The 16,205-nt window shown below is 41.9% G+C and overlaps 3 protein-coding genes across 6 annotated transcripts; 2 read left to right on the forward strand and 1 right to left on the reverse strand.

Annotated features, from left to right (window-relative positions):
- The first annotated feature begins 1,121 nt into the window (after positions 1–1,121).
- Positions 1,122–5,001, forward strand: polr2d (RNA polymerase II subunit D). The gene is made up of 4 exons (XM_041799609.1): positions 1,122–1,406; positions 3,163–3,343; positions 3,429–3,524; positions 4,749–5,001. Exons 1-4 carry the CDS (start codon positions 1,328–1,330, stop codon positions 4,825–4,827), a joined length of 435 nt encoding a protein of 144 aa, XP_041655543.1. The 5' UTR covers positions 1,122–1,327; the 3' UTR covers positions 4,828–5,001.
- A 708-nt stretch (positions 5,002–5,709) lies between these two features.
- LOC121517636 (dual specificity protein phosphatase 14) lies at positions 5,710–8,965 on the reverse strand. Of its 3 annotated transcripts, none has more exons than XM_041799596.1 (3): positions 8,920–8,965; positions 6,939–7,255; positions 5,710–6,267 (listed from the first exon to the last, which is right to left on the reverse strand). In XM_041799596.1, exons 2-3 carry the CDS (start codon positions 7,247–7,249, stop codon positions 6,036–6,038), a joined length of 543 nt encoding a protein of 180 aa, XP_041655530.1. In that variant the 5' UTR covers positions 7,250–7,255; positions 8,920–8,965; the 3' UTR covers positions 5,710–6,035. The 3 variants fall into 3 exon arrangements, with proteins under 3 accessions (XP_041655530.1, XP_041655512.1, XP_041655521.1); XM_041799578.1 differs by lacking the exon at positions 8,920–8,965 and adding an exon at positions 8,743–8,887; XM_041799587.1 differs by lacking the exon at positions 8,920–8,965 and adding an exon at positions 7,525–7,651.
- Positions 8,038–15,891, forward strand: LOC121517624. Of its 2 annotated transcripts, none has more exons than XM_041799556.1 (5): positions 8,038–8,165; positions 12,199–12,705; positions 14,558–14,634; positions 14,730–14,981; positions 15,416–15,891. In XM_041799556.1, the coding sequence occupies exons 2-5, from the start codon at positions 12,216–12,218 to the stop codon at positions 15,671–15,673; spliced, it is 1,077 nt and encodes a 358-aa protein (XP_041655490.1). In that variant the 5' UTR covers positions 8,038–8,165; positions 12,199–12,215; the 3' UTR covers positions 15,674–15,891. The 2 variants fall into 2 exon arrangements, with proteins under 2 accessions (XP_041655490.1, XP_041655499.1); XM_041799565.1 differs by lacking the exon at positions 8,038–8,165 and adding an exon at positions 10,650–10,819.
- The last annotated feature ends 314 nt before the right edge of the window (positions 15,892–16,205 follow it).

Consider the following 16,205-nt stretch of genomic DNA (forward strand, 5'->3'; position numbering starts at 1 on the left):
ATGTTCGTTAACGTAAACTCAACAGAGGAGTTTAGGGAATTGTATCGGAAAGGAAATAAAGCTGACTGTGCAGATGCCTGTTCAAAACGATGCACTAGGGCAATAATGAGGGTTAGGGCTCCTTTGTGAAAACTTGTGTCTCTTTTAGGGTCTCACTTAGAAAAATAACTACCCTTGAAAAACTCAAAAAAAGACAATTTGACTTCCGACATGATCCAGTGTGAGTCGCATCAATCATTTTTCCCCCACACTTCTACAGAAGGCTTTAAATGTCAACCCTTTTTTGTCTGTATACTCTGATATGTGCCAGAGAACATGACAGATAAATCATTAATTCTAGAGAAAACGGACAAAACAGGTTTTAAATTGGACTTTGTATTCTTGTGCTACAGTAGATATTTGTGTAGGCTGAGGTCTCAACTAGCAGTTGTTAGAAGAAACAGATTTTTATTTCAACATTTTTTTCTTGCCAATCATATCTCGATACTTGTCTACTTTATCAAACACTAAAATATATTCTTTTTATTTTATTAATACCAGATAAATGTCAAATTTTTAAGTTATCTAATACTGGTATTCAGTGATGATATCTCTTAATAACATGCATTATTTTCACTTATTCTTTTTTCCACGCATCTAAAGTATCTAATCTCGGAATTTCATGTCTTTTCTAACTTTTCTGTACTATTAACCATATAAAACTAATATTTTTTTTACATATAGATAAGCAAACTAAAATGTATAGAGGATAATTTATTTTATATAAAATGAACAAAACCGTCCTCTGACTGAAATGTTCACAAATCACCGTGTCAAACTCCGGTAAAAATGTTTAACACAAAGTTTCCTAAAGAGTCGGGATCGGTTGTATTGTTTTGAACAGGCATCTGTAAGGTCAGCTATATTTGGCTGAAAATTAATCTTCTAGAATTTTTTAGACCCTGAAACTCTTTCTTCCTAACCTTATTGTCTCCGAATGGACTGACAGACTTATCATAGGAGAGTTGGCGACAGAGAATGATGGTTATATCGATTTGGATGAGGTTAAATTCAGGTTCCTTTAAAGATCGATAAATATAGTCTTGTCACCAGTTAGTCCAATACCAGTTACACCTCTACACCGGCAGTGTTTCCTTGGCACACGGAAATGAATCTTGGAGATTTTGTGTGACTGAACGGCGCCTGTTGTGCTTCCTTATCTGTTATTTCGTTTACGGATCGTCGGAGTCAGTCTTCAGACCGAAGAGAAGCTCATCCCCGGGCTTTAGTTGCGGTGAACCGCCGTGAACCGTTAGCCGTTAGCTGTTAGCCGTTATTTGTTGTGGTCATGGCGGCAGGAAGCGGCGCAGCTCCAACACACGTCGGTGATGTTGAAGAAGATGCTTCACAGTTGCTGTTTCCTAAAGGTCTCTATAATCTTCCTGATGTAATTCACTATTTAACAGTATGTCTGTTTTAAGGATGGTACCTGCTTATGTGATCGACCACTAATGAGGAAGACCTTCTAGTTAATCATACAGAAATATTCGAATTCAGACAACGTCAATACCGGTTTAAATAACACGATAATACAAACAGCAGACCTAGACTCCCAGTACAGGAGAATTTAATTATTGCAATTGCCAAACTTTCAAACACTTTCTGAACTGCTCAACATTATTTGTTTTTGGTCATCTTAGTGACGAAATGTTGCCAATATCTTTAACCAATTTTTAAGTAGTTAAGGAGTTTCTTTGCATTTATTAATGCATCTTTATTCCTGTTTTAAGGTTGTAGTTAACTTCTGTCAGCAAAAATGATTCCTCCAAATTATAGAACACAAAGAGATAATCAAGTTCTCTGTGAATACAAGTGGAACACTGGATATAAAAATCAATGAGGGGAATAAACCAACAGAGAAGCTGTGGAATAAAGTCAATAGTATATGTCAGTCTATATCAGCTGTAAATATCAGTCAATATCAGCTGTAAATATCAGTCTACATCAGCTGTAAATATCACTCAATATTAGCTGTAAATATCATTTTATATCAGCTGTAAATATCATTTTATACCAGCTGTAAATATCATTTTATACCAGCTGTAAATATCAGTCTATATAAGCTGTAAATATCAATCTTTTTCAGCTGTAAATATCAGTCTATATCAGCTGTAGATATTAGTCTATATTAGCTGTAAATATCAGTCTCTTTCAGCTGTAAATATCAGTCTACATCAGCTGTAAATATCACTCAATATCAGCTGTAAATATCAGTTTATATCAGCTGTAGATATCAGTCCATATCAGCTGTAAATATCAGTCTATATCAGTTGTAAATTTAAGTCTATATAGGTTGCAAATATCAGTTTATATCAGCTGTAAATATCAGTCAATTTCAGCTGCAAATATCAGTTTATATCAGCTGTAAATATCACTCAATATCAGCTGTAAATATCAGTTTATATCAGCTGTAGATATCAGTCCATATCAGCTGTAAATATCAGTCTATATCAGTTGTAAATTTAAGTCTATATAGGTTGCAAATATCAGTTGATATCAGCTGTAAACATCAGTCTATATTAGCTGTAAATATCATTTTATATCAGCTATAAATATAATTTTATACCAGCTGTAAATATCATTTTATACCAGCTGTAAATATCAGTCTATATAAGCTGTAAATATCCATTTATATCAGCTGTAAATATCAGTCTATATCAGCTGTAAATATCAGTCAGTATCAGCTGTAAATATAGGTTTATAACAGCTGTAAATATCAATCTTTTTTAGCTGTAAATATCAGTGTATATCAGTTGTAAATATCAGTCTATATAGGCTGCAATTATCAGTTGATATCAGCTGTAAATATCAGTCTATATTAGCTGTAAATATCATTTTATATCAGCTGTAAATATCAGTCTACATCAGCTGTAAATATCAGTTTATTCCATCTTAAATATAAGTTTATATCAGCTGTAAATATCGATCTCTTTCAGCTGTAAATATCAGTCTATATCAGCTGTAAATATCAGTCTATATCAGCTGTCATGGTTGCCGTGGTTACAGATAGGTATTGATATTGTTGGATTTCTTCTGGTACCATCTTGAAGTTTGAAGTCCTGGTCCTTTGACAGCCCTGGTAGAGCATTAATGTGACTGGTGTTATGCGTGTTTTTGTCCCAGAGTTTGAGAATGCAGAGACTTTGTTGAACTCGGAGGTTCACATGTTGTTGGAGCACAGGAAGCAGCAGAACGAGAGCGCCGAGGATGAGCAGGAACTGTCTGAGGTCTTTATGAAGACCCTGAACTACACGGCTCGCTTCAGCCGGTTCAAGAACCGTGAGACCATCACGGCCGTACGCAGGTAGGAGCTCAGTGATCGGCGGTTTGTTCTGTTGGAGTCTCTAAGACTGGCCTCACATTCCCTCTCTCTCTCTCTCTCTCTCCAGCCTCCTTCTGCAGAAGAAGCTCCATAAGTTCGAGTTAGCCAGTTTAGCTAACCTGTGTCCTGAAGCTGCTGAGGAGGCCAAAGCCCTGATCCCAAGGTCAGTCCATATCAGCATCTGATTTAGAGAAGGAGGAGCCAATCAAGCCCCTCCTAGAAAGCCAGTGAACCTGGAGCAGGTTTTCTCCAATCATCCCCAAGTTTATCTGTCTCTGTGGGTCACATGACCACGAGTGATGCATGTTCTACAGCTGGACTATAGAAGAACGTGCCTCAGAGCAGTGGCACTAGAAAATATGGGGTCTTTCCTGAATCGTTGGACTAATTAGGCCAACATCATAAACAGGAGTTCTGTCATCCCTGTTAAAGCATCTTCACAAGGTCAAGGTTCACTTTATTATCCCTGTGAAGGCCGATTAGTTTAACAGTGAGCAGTAGAATAAATACAGTATAAAGACAATAACTAGAAGCTCACAGAGACAGTGAGCAATAGAATAAAATAAAATACAGCAATTAAACTACATCATATGAAATAACAGCCACACAGTTACCCATTTAAAAAGCCAATGACAACAGAGAGACATGAGATTTTTAGTCCTGTATGCTGGCAGGCTGAATCTATGATTCCATTCTAAACTCAGAAAACAAAGGATGGCTGGGATTGGCCAGGATAGACTGGGCCTTTCTGAGAGTCCTAACATTGTACAGGTCTGTTTGGTCATTAAGGGTTGAACCTGAAACCTTCCAAAATACTCGTACAATGCCCTGCAATCTACTATGATAACTCAAACTGAGGCATCCGTACTGAATGATAGAATAAAAATGTAAAACAGAACAAATAAAACAAGAGTCAACAACTTTATTAGCATAAACCTCCTCAGCTTTCTTAAAAAGTGCAAACTTCGATGTGCCATCTTAGAAACTCCATCCACCTGAGACTCAGAAGTTAGTCAGACATTAATGGCGGTGCCTAAATAATTGTCATCAATGGCGGTAATGCCATGCCATTTATGACAAATACTTAGGTACCGCCATTGATGACAAATACTTAGGCACCGCCATTGATGACAAATATTTAGGCACCGCCATTGATGACATGGATCTACAAGTCCTCTCTCTGTCATTACAGGAAGTTGGAGTATGATGAGACAGATTCCTGGTGGTAGACCAGCTGAGAACCACTGATGTAGACTATCTGAACCAAAGCTATAGATCTAGCCCATAACCTAAATATATACACCTTTCTTTCCTATGATGCCTTGCATTGGTTCTGGTGTGACTGCTGTCGTGTCTGTAGTAATGTGTGTGTTCCTGTGTTCTGTAGTCTGGAGGGTCGGTTTGAAGACGAAGAGCTGCAGCAGATCCTCGACGACATCCAGACCAAGAGGAGCTTCCAGTACTGAGACCCAGACCTCCATCAGACCCGGATCCTCCCTCACAGGGCGGTAGAATTCTGTTTGTCTGAACTGAATGGATTGGTCCTGGCCACAGAGACTGACCATGTGACCTGATGGCATCATGGCCAATCGTATTGAGTCTTTTTGTTTATAATAAACTGTGATTTTTTTTTTTTTTTTAACTTCCTATGAGTCGTCTGTTTTTATTCTCTCAAACACCAGGTAGGATTCTGATCTAAAGGATGGTTCTGGTTCTGGTCCATCCCTGTGTTTCTGATTCCATGGGGCGGAATGTTCTAAGAGATGTAGGTGGAAAAATCATAATCAAACACTGGGGCCAGATTGTGGTAAAAACAAACTCTTCATCACTTCAGATCTTCAAGTTGTTCAAAACATTTTAGAGTCAATCAGATGAAATCCCTCAGACTAGTTTGTTAAAATGTACATTGTCAAATTACCAAAAAAGAAGTAGAATTTGACCTTTGCCCTTTATGATCTCACTTCCTGTACATATTTTTAAGACAGTAAATTAGTTTTTGTTTTAACATGACACGTGTACCAGTTTCCACGCATGCAGTTTTAACTTTGTTGAGGGCCCCTGAAAAAAGGATATTTGGGGCCTGCATCCATGAAAGTCGTAAAATAGACAATTTTGACCAGAATTGAGGAATCTGTGACATTTGGTGAGCTTCAGGGCTTGTTAAGGCCTCTAAATTAACCATTTGTTTTCCAGAATAATAAAAAGAAGAGCTGCTTTAGTCAGGGTCCTCACTCCGAGGTCGGTGCTCGACCCTGAATCAAAGCTATCATCTGTGATGGAATATTCCTCTACATCCTTTCCTCTGAACCAACAGAGTCAGAAGATTGAATAAAGGAAAATAGTTTCACTGAATGGGCATGTTTGCCTTTATTTAAATGGGAAACATGAGGAGAGAGGACCCAGACCAGGAATCAGTCCTACAGCCTACAGCCTCTGCATATGGGAATCTTCTCCACCCACTGAGCAAAGGACTGTGGGTCGTCTCCTCTCTCCTCTAATAAAGGATGGTCCAGTGTTTCCTCTGGTAAAGTAGCAGTGAAGCAGGACTCAGCTCTGATCATGGCCCACACTCTCAGGATCCTCAAAAGAACCAAAAGAACGGGCCCTGGTCTCTGCAGAGGAAGATCTGTGACATCAGGTCTTTGTCAAGTCAGATCTAGTCCCTGGTGGTCCTTCAGACATTAACACAGTATGCTGCAGATGGGTCTAAGTCCTCAGAGTCCTCCAAGTTGTCCAGAGCTTCAGGCAGGACTCCTCCAGACGTCCTCGCCATCCTCAGCGTGCTCCTGCCCGTCCTGCTCCTCTCGTACTCCATCAGCTGCCTCCAGAAGCCGGCGTTGGGTCGAATGAACGGTCTCTGCTCCAGGACAAGTTCATGTGCCCGACGGAGAGTGACGCCCTCAAACCTGCACACAGAGAGAGTCCAAGTCACACCAGAGTCCACTTCTGCAGCTCGTCTGAAACGTCAGCTGGTAAAGAGCCTTACAGGCTTACGTTAAAAAACTAGGGATGCCTGATGTAAGAGACATGCAGGTTTCTAAAGTAAGAAAAGCGGTCCAGGTTAAAAACAGCAGAGCCAGTGACAGAAGGGTAACGCAGAGGAAAAGACATTTGTGTCTGAATAGAAGACTTTTAATTTAAAAAAAACTCTTCAAGATTCACGTTTCTCTCCATTAAGCCCAGATCAGTGGAGGGCTGCAGTGATGGTTGTCCTTCTAGAACTTTCTCTCATCTCCACTCAGGAGCTCTGGAGCTCAGTCTGAGGTTTACCTTTCTGAAGACACCGTGGATGAGCTTGTCTGCTTCAAACACTGCATTCAATTTAATTTGGGTATTCCTGGGTAGGTATCTTTGACTAATATTACCCAGAATTCTAAGGGGTTAAGACATATTTGGGAGCATGTGTTTAAACATTTGGACACACTAAAAAGCAGCACAGGGTTCTCAATGTCAGCCAGTTATGGCCATGAGAGGGGATAAAGGGGAGATCTAAAAAAAGGGGGTATCAAGTATTACATAAGAATTATTCAGGGAAAAACATTTAAAATAAATGATAAATAATCTGATGAGGGGGTACCTTATCAGGTAGGCCATGATGAGGGCGGGGGATCGGCTCCTGCCTGCCATGCAGTGGACCAGCGTGGACCCCGTCTGGTTCTGGTTGATCCGCTCAGACACCAGATCAAAGTAGTGTCCCAGGGGGGCATGGGGTTGGTCCTGGACAGGGACAGTGAGAACCTGCAGGCCGTCCAGCTGAGGGTAGGACACGCCCTCGAGCCCCGAGGCGTTAACCACGAGGGTGACATTCCTGCTGGAGAGGACGCTGCGGTTCAGAGCAGAGTCCAGACTGCTAAGGTACAGACCAGGACAGATCTGAGAGACCGCCATGAGCTGCTGCAGGAGGGAAAAAAAAAAGTAAATCTGTGAGACACTGAAACATTTAGACCCAGGTAGTCAGTTCTATGATTGAAGCCAAAGAGTCAGGTGAACTGTGTATTGAAGGGGACATATTATGCAACAATCCCTTTTCAGGTTTTTCTAACAAAAATATGTGTCCCTGTACTATCCACGATCCTCACAAGAAAAAGAACCCTTCCCCAGGTTTGGTTGGCTCTCCCTGCTTAGAAGAAAGTTCCAGCTTCTTCTCCTGATCTTCCTCTCACCTGCCAGCTGAGATAGCTCAGTGGGTTACCCTGCTGACTTTGATCTGGAAAATTGATGGATCAAATCCTAGTTTGGGCTCTTGGGAAAGGTCCATACTTTTGGAGAAAAGCATCCACTAAATATACTGATCATCAGGAATGCCACATCCATTTCCTGGAAGGGAAGTGGTCAGGGGCAAAGTCAGACAGCTCATCAAAATTTAAAGCCACAGACACAGAAACAGCTCATTCTGAGCAGGGCTGAAACACAGGGGTTTTTAGACATTCAAATATCCAATACTGGAGTGTTTTTTTAGCTTCAAACTTCACAGGCTGGTTTCAAGTGGATTAAAGCAGAACCAGACTGGTTTAAAGTGGTTTGAAGTAGATCCAGTCTGGTTTAAAAACGTGTTTTACTATGCTGTGATAAATTGGTTTAATAGTCAGAAAGTTTCCACAGTGACTAAACTTAACAAAAATAAAGCTAAAGTTAAGTTTTTTGCTAACTGTCTAGCTCTGTTGGTCTCTGCCCGGGGCCCCAGAATGACTAGAAGCGGCCCTGAGCAGAGCCGTGCTCGGACATGTCTGGCTCACACACAGTGAATCATGGGACAGTGAGTCATAGTCAACGTTTTACCTCAGCCTGAGGAGCAAACACGGAGGTAAGAGCTCTACGTTCATAACTTTATTAGTTCATTTACAGCTGGACAGTCTCTCAGGCTGATCATAAAACTACAGGAAATGTGTTTTAAGTTAAATATCTACAAAACAAAGTTAGCTCCAGACCGATTTCTCTCTGTTGCTGCTACATCACACCTGTACCAAACCTCAGTCAGAAATATTAGGACGTTTCCGGTTCCTCTTTTTAAAATACTTTATTTACTAACTAAGGATACATTATACTGAAGTATTCAGTGTCTTTATCTGATGATATAACGCCGTATTTATATCAGCTGATGGTTCGGTTTCTCTCGTTTCTGGCTCCGGTTCATCATAAAATTAAACCTTTAATTCACACCAGCCTTCGTTTCTGAAGAAGTTATTTTAATGCAGAGTTGTTTAAGCGTGTCCAAACAGTCGGTTCATTATAAACAGCTGTTAAGGAAGGCTTATTTTAGCCGGTTATTTCATTTTTGTTTTTCGGTTATATTTTGAAAGGAGTTTGGTGCCGAGCTAGGATTAACCGGTAAACGGATAAGCTTTGGTACGACTCTAACAGGAAAAAGAACCATATCTTACCGTTTTACTCTCGTTTATTCTTGTTTACTCCTTATATTCGTGTTTATAGTTTACTTCCGGTTTAAATGCGTCTAAAAATAACGACATCAAACGGAACATCCGGTTGTCATACTCCAAATAAAGCATACACGATTTTCCCCCCAAATTGTAACTTGAATAACCAGTTGAAAAACCTACTAAAACGTTTAAAGAAGATTTCCCCGCAGTAATCCACCTGTCATTGTTCCAATCGGTCTTTAGGGGTGTACCGGACTATCATTACACTGGTATTAGGGGGGTGTGTGGGCCTGGACCTTGATGTTGGGGCCAGCGGTCCTCCACATGGATTTTTGGAGCCTTAAAGCCTCCACCTCTTTAGTTTTGTTTCTAAGCAAAAGCCAAAGTTGATTTTACTCAATTAAATCAGTAATGAGTGGGAGGAGCTAGTGAGGCATGCAATGTTTAAACCGCCCAGGAGTTTGGCTGCAATTTCTGACCCATAGGTAATAATTTACCAAATATCAGCTGTCTAGGACTACCTTATTAAAAGAATATTATATTGAGTACTCAGGGGGCCGCCCATAAGGGGGGGATAAAGGGGAGAGTGGCCCATGGAGGTCAGCAAAATCATGGTCCATCATGACGTTTGGCTATGAAAACCATATTTAATATTTAACCTGAATTGACAGCAATCACAGGTAGGCCACGCCCCTAGCAAGACGTTTAGAGGAACCATTTTCTTTTTCCTCGTTCACACAGCGCTTAGTGGACAGGATGTAGAGATAGAGCCCTGTGTAGGACATCTAACACCCTACCTGCCCATTCCCCCTGTTTTCCTGATCATTAACACCTGCTGGTGCGTGTGTGTCATCTCTCCCTTCCACCTGCACCCGCAACATGCGCGTCCAATTCCTCCTCTAATCATCCACGTAAAACACAGAATGACAGACTCTGCGTTCAGTTTAAGAAATTACAATATTGCGTTCACTAAAGCTCTGTCCTTGACAAATAAGGTTTTTCACTCTTCTAGTCACAGTTTTCTCACTGAATGGAGCACGAAAGAAAACACATCATCGTCAGCCATAGCGTTAAAAAAACATCGACTATAACAGCTGGCCTGGACTAATTTAATCCCTGGTTGCACTGATGAGAGTAATGTCAGGATCATATTTACAGACTTTATGTACACATCCTTTGTTTTTTAAGCCACAGATGGAATTATTTTCCTGATCATTGTTCGCTAGTGCCAAAAGCTCAGCGTACTCCAGTAAGCTCCTACTCTCCCCCTTTCTGTCCCTGTCCTTGTCTGTAAATTAAACGCTTTATGAAAAGAGGCCAATTTTTATGGATAGAAGGGATTTCCCCTCAAATAACAGCATGTTGGCTCAGTATCTCTGTGCCAGTCTCTTCCTGTGCGTCATGACGCGCATCAGAGCAATGGAGACGCTCATACTGTATGTCTGCAGCGCTATAAAGAGTGTTAAAGCTTCTGTGCACATTTAAAGAATTACTGTTCCTTGTTTACTAACTTAAACAGTTTTAGTGCAAGCAAAAGTTAAATTCAGACCGGATCCCAACACAGCCCTCTAACTTGGTTCTTTTAGTAGAGATAACAGGATAATTCTCCTTAAAAACTGCTGCAGGTGTGTGACACAGCCACAAAATTTAGGGTGAGGGTAGCTAATTTCTGATTTAGGGATTTATATGGAAAAACCCTTGCAAGGTTAGATCCCTAGCTTTTCCTAACTGAGTTTATTTTTACATGTTAAATATATTTAGTCTGTTTAGCTGTATGTCTGCCTGGTCAGGTGACCGGCTGCAGCCAGGTTTGAGCCAGGTGTGAAGTGGGGGAGGGGCTGAGTGAGGACAAAGGGCTGAGATGAAATGTTTGGCTGGGCCTCCTGAATGAGACTGAGAATCTGCATAAGGACAGTGGTCCTCTCGGTAGAGGAAACTGAAGTCAAACTCCATTGTTATGGTGAGGCCTCCTCCAGACACAGGCCTGAGCACATCTGAGCACGAGAGCCATAAATATTAGAGATTCCAGCAAAAGGACCAACAAGAGTAAGTCTGGAAGAAGAGCTATCCCTGGTGACTGGTGAGTCAGCTTCATGTGGATTATTTTGGGGAGTTTTTTGCAATGCGTTGCTTTTGATTTTTGCTTTTGGACCGGAGGATTCCTTTTTTTGCTTTGGAAGGACACTTTTTGGACATTTAGGGGACTTTTTGATAATCAATAGAACTGAAGCACTAAGGGGGAGGGCAAAATACTGTAATTAAAGGACCTTGTTGTCTATTTTGTTTTTTGGGGCCTGATTGGCAGTCTTAAAGGGGACGGTAACTAAAGGAAAGAGACCCTTTCATTGATTGATTTCCCATCATTAAATGGACACTTGAGCTTATACCTGAGTTTCTGTGGTGATTTCCCTAGAGTTATAGGATGTTTATTTGAGTTATCGGGGCTCTTCTTTATCCCTTTGCTCTTCAATTGAGTAACTGATTATGATTTACAGTAGTTTTGAACCCATGAAGTATAACTAAGCTTTAGAAAAGTAAGCTGATTGTTATAGGTGCTCTTGAAATATGTCTGTTATTAATTATTTTCTAATGTGTTTATAATCGTACGTTTCTGACACTGTGCTGATATGATGTGTAAATCCTGTGTGGTGGGTAAGTTTATCAGTCAGAGATGGAGCCATGGGGTGGCTTGCAGGGGTCTGTGCCTCTGATGTTTTCTCCAAAGCCCTGAATCTTTAACTCTGGTAAACATACGTTATCTCTGATAATCGATAATTGATGAATGTAAAAAGAAATATCTTGGATTTAACAAGGTGCATCTCCCTTGTTAAAAAAAAAAAAAAAAATCGCCTACTGACTCTGATCAAAGCCACAGGTCTTTATTTTTGCTGTAGTATCTAACAGATGTAAACCTCTTTTTTAAACAATAATGTGGAGTCAGACTTTATAGCTAAGACATGATGTAAAATGGGTTAAAATTGCAAAAATGGGTGTAAAAAGTAGTAAAACATGATTTAAAGTGGCAAGAACAGGTTACCAGAGTGGGTTAATTTAGGCAAAAACAGGCAGAAATAGTTACGAAGAGGTTAAACGTGACAAAAATGGGTGGGAAATATAGTGAAATTACATTAAAAAGTTCAAATTTGGGTTTAAAGTGGCAATAATGAGTTCAGTGAGGTAAAATAATAGGTACATAGTGACAAAATGGGTCAAAAGTGGCACAAATAAATAATTTAAGCATCAGCACCCTGAACAGCTGGACTCTCTTCAGCTCCAGAATGATTGTTAGCCACTGTTAGCTAGGATGCTAACACCAATGCTACTTTTCCAACACACGACTGACATCATCAATAACTCACCACCCATCATTATCACAGGAATATTATAGTCACTGCTCCGTTTTTTATTTACTTTAAATGTTTTTGTTAAATCCTGATTGTGGATTCTGTGGTCCTGCAGAGACCAGGACTCATACCATGCAAGGGCAGAACACAAAGCCAATCATCCCGAAGGTCCGGTATCACCCAACCATCCAGGATCCTGCAAATGGAGAACAGACCAAGACCAGGACCAGGCAGGCTCCAAGGGCTGGACGGGTTCATGTGCGCCTCCCTCAGACAGTCCAGGAGAACCCTCAGGCTGATCCGCAACCTTCTGCTCAGAAACCCAAAAAGAAACTGTCCCAGAGAGCGGCCCCAAAGCCAGATGCTCCTCAGAGAGTAGCCCCGTCCACTGATGGCACCCCACCCACTCCTGAGGAGGTCCCCCTGGGTGTGGATGTGGGCCTGGACACGCAGGTCGTGGAGCAGGTGGAGGCTCTGACCCGCGGACAGAGGACCAATCAGGACTGGTTCTCCTGGAGGAAGAACCGGATCACGGCCTCCATGGCTCACAGCGTCGCTCACAGCCGCTTCGCTAACCGAAGGAGCCAAACTCCGCCCACCTCCATCCTGACAGCAATCACAGGTAGGCCACGCCCCCAGTTAATGTGCACTGTGGTCTGCAGGACTTCAGTTCTGTTCTTTTTTCAGGGCCAGTTTATAGGATCTATCGTTCTAACACCAAGACCAGTTTGTAAGTACGTCCCATTTCAGAAAAAAGACGATTCAAAGGGCATCACACAGACTTCAGAACCATAACAACAAAGGGAAAGAAACTCTGCAGAAACATTAGAGAAGGATTTAAATAAAAATCCACTAAAGATTAAAAAACAAAGATCACAACATGACAGTGGAGCTCTCCTCTTCTTACTGCTACAGGAATGAACGGACCTTGTCTGGCGATGTCCAGGTCCCTCTGCTCTTCACCGTGGATCCTTGTACCTCTGAGGTTGTTCATGGGATGGCTATTGATATTGTTATATTTATTCTTATATATGTTTTTAAACAGTTGATGTACAGAGCCTTAAAGCCTCCACCTCTTTAGTTTTATTTCTAACCAAAGGTCAAAGTTAATTTTACTCAATATAATCAGTAATAAGTGGGAGGAGCTAGCGAGGCATGCAATGTAGAAACCGCCCAGGAGTTTGGCTGCAATCTCTAACCTATAGGTAATAATTTACCAAATATCAGCTGTCTAGGACTTCTTCTTTTTTACTGCTGTGGTATCGATTACTGATCAATACCTCAATTTTTACTAAAACTATATCAAAGTTAAAATTCTGATATCAGGACAGCTCTCTTTTTAAAACAGTGTGACTGATTAATGGGCCTTTAAATGCATCGTTATTATAAGAGTATTAGATTGAGTGCTCAGCAAGGCCATCCTGACCGCAATCACAGGTAGGCCACGCCCCCAATTAATGTGGACTGCTGTCTGCAGGACTTCAGTTCTCGGACGTCACAAAGGGCGTCACACAGACTTCAGAACCACAACAACAAAGAAAGAAACTGCAGAAACATTAGAGAGGGATTTAAATAAAAACCCACAAAAGATAAAAAACAAAGATCCCAACATGACAGTGGAGCTCTCCTCTTCTTACTGCTATGGGACTAAACGGACCCATGAGGGATTCCAGTGTGGCGTGTTTTGTGTTTGTCCCTCATCGCTGACGTCACGTGGGAGGAGATTTTTTCAACCTGTAAACAGGCTACTGGGTTTGCATTTATGCTTTTATTTTGAAAGGGCAACCAAAGAGGGACAGGAACTGTGGGGAGAGATAGTAGGGGAAGGCATGCACCAAACAGGGCGAGGACTGGGACTCAGTCCTGCAACCAGTGCATCGTACCAACTGAGCTAGACCAGCACCCAGACTGAAGTGTTTGAAGGTCCGCCTGTAAATGTCGGCTTGGTTCCTGAACAAAAGGATTCTAAATAAGTTGGATGGTAAGGATCGGCTAGTTTGGTAACTTACCCAACTTTTTACCATGGAAACACAAACAGTTTTGAACCAAACTGGACCATATTAAACCAAACTGAACCATACTGAACCAAACCAAACCGTACTGAACCAAACTGAACCATACAGAACCAAAATGAACTGTACTGAACCAAACCAAACCTGAACAAAAATGGAACCATACTGTACCAAACCAAACTGTACTGAACCAAACCGAACTGTATTGAACCAAACCGAACTGTACTGAACCAAACCGAACTGTACTGAACCAAACCAAACCGAACTGTACTAAACTTACTGAACCGTACTGTACCAAACCGAAGTGAACCAGAAAAAAACACTCCGTGGACGGGCACCAAAGGAGGCATCATGATCAGAATTAAAAACCTTAGCAATCAAAAACTTTTTTAAAACCTGAAGAACCTTTTCACTTGTAAGTAAAGTAAAAGATGATTGGTTGATTGATGATTCTGACTGCAGGTGAGAGCCAGGGCATCCAGACCAGAGCAATGAGCTGGGGCATTGAGAACGAGTCTAAGGCGGTCCGCAGGTACCAGGTACATCTCAGTGAGGACTGTTTGAATAATTTAAACCCCACCCTACCCTCTAGCTCAGACCTGAATAACTCTAGAGTGATCATGTTATTGTGCAGGTGAAGAAGAGCGCCGAAGTGGGTTGCTCAGTCTCCGTTCAGGACTGCGGTTTGTTCATCCACCCTCAGCGAGCCTGGTTGGCGGCGAGCCCTGATGGCATCGTGACGGACAGCCAGACAGGTAGATGGCTGTTCTGCCTGGAGGTGAAATGTCCCTACAAACACAGAGACAGACGAGTCGAGGACGCCTGCAGGGAAGACCCGGCCTTCTGCCTCGAAATACAGGATGAGAGAGGACGGCAGCCTGACGGGGTAAAAACAGTGTTGGCAATGTTTTTCTAAACTTCTGTCCTTTCCTGTCCTTGTTAAGGCAGGTCTCAACAGTCCTCTCCTAAAATTCACGTCCTAGTCAGCCTTCCCTTCTCTTAATGTCTGTTTGTTCCAATAGCCATGTCGAGAAAGCATCTCCCCTCATCCAACTATCATAGTCGTCCTCTGCTTGTCTCTTTGTCCTAGTCATCCTTTCTTTGACTCTTTGATCTAGTCGTCCTCTCCCTTTCTCTTTGTCCTAGTCGTGTCCTGGTCATTCAAAATTTGGCCTGGCTGTCCTCTCCATGTTCTTTGGTCCTAGTCATCATACCCATGCCCTTCTTTTCCTGTCCTAGTTGTTCTCTCCTCACATTAGTCATCCTAATCATGTCCCAGGGGTTCTAAACATTTTTTAATGTCCAATCTTTGTCCTCCAGCCCCCCACCTACCATCTGAAGGAGTCTCACAGTTACTTCACACAGATCCAGTGTCAGCTGGCAGTGACAGGCCTGAAGCAGGCTGACCTCGTCGTCTTCACTCGGAAGGAGACGGCCATCATCCCGGTGAAATTTGATTCCGACCTGTGGGAGGAGACGTTGTCCAAACTGGAGGTGTTTTACCGGGACGCCGTTCTGCCTCACCTCAGAGAGAAGAAGCAGCAGGAACCAGGAGCAGCTTGGACACCGGAGCTGTAGAGTCATTGGTGCTATCATGGGCCTTATTTGGCCCACCCAGAACCAGGTCTACAGTAGTCTCAGTTAACCAGGCTTAAATTCCCAAGGGCAGCACTGAACAAATCTAACATCTAACAAGATCTACAAACATTTTCTTTAATCTCTGAGCTTCTGTTACAAACTCACTAATTTCATTACAGACGTTTGTGTCAAACATTATTAAAGTTTGGATAACATTCCGTTTCCTGGTCTGTTCAGTTTCTGTTTAGAAGCCCGTTCTCTCTGAGCATGCTCAAACATCTCAGCAGTAAACAAATGTGAGCTTGCTCTCTCTCCACCCTACTCTGATTCAAATCTTCTTCTTCTACTGTTAAAACAGTTAACCACCAGCTAAGAGCTTAGCAGTGCCTCTTTAACAGCGTTTCTCCCTCATGTTGTCATGGGCGTGCTTTTAAAGAACACGCTGATTTACTATTTTGACAGTAAACCTTGTGTGACATCGGGAAGGCTGGAACAACAACTGAGGACAAGAGACAAGCGAGGGTACCTGTAA

Source organism: Cheilinus undulatus, linkage group 2, assembly GCF_018320785.1.
Source record: "Cheilinus undulatus linkage group 2, ASM1832078v1, whole genome shotgun sequence".
NCBI lineage: Eukaryota > Metazoa > Chordata > Actinopteri > Labriformes > Labridae > Cheilinus > Cheilinus undulatus.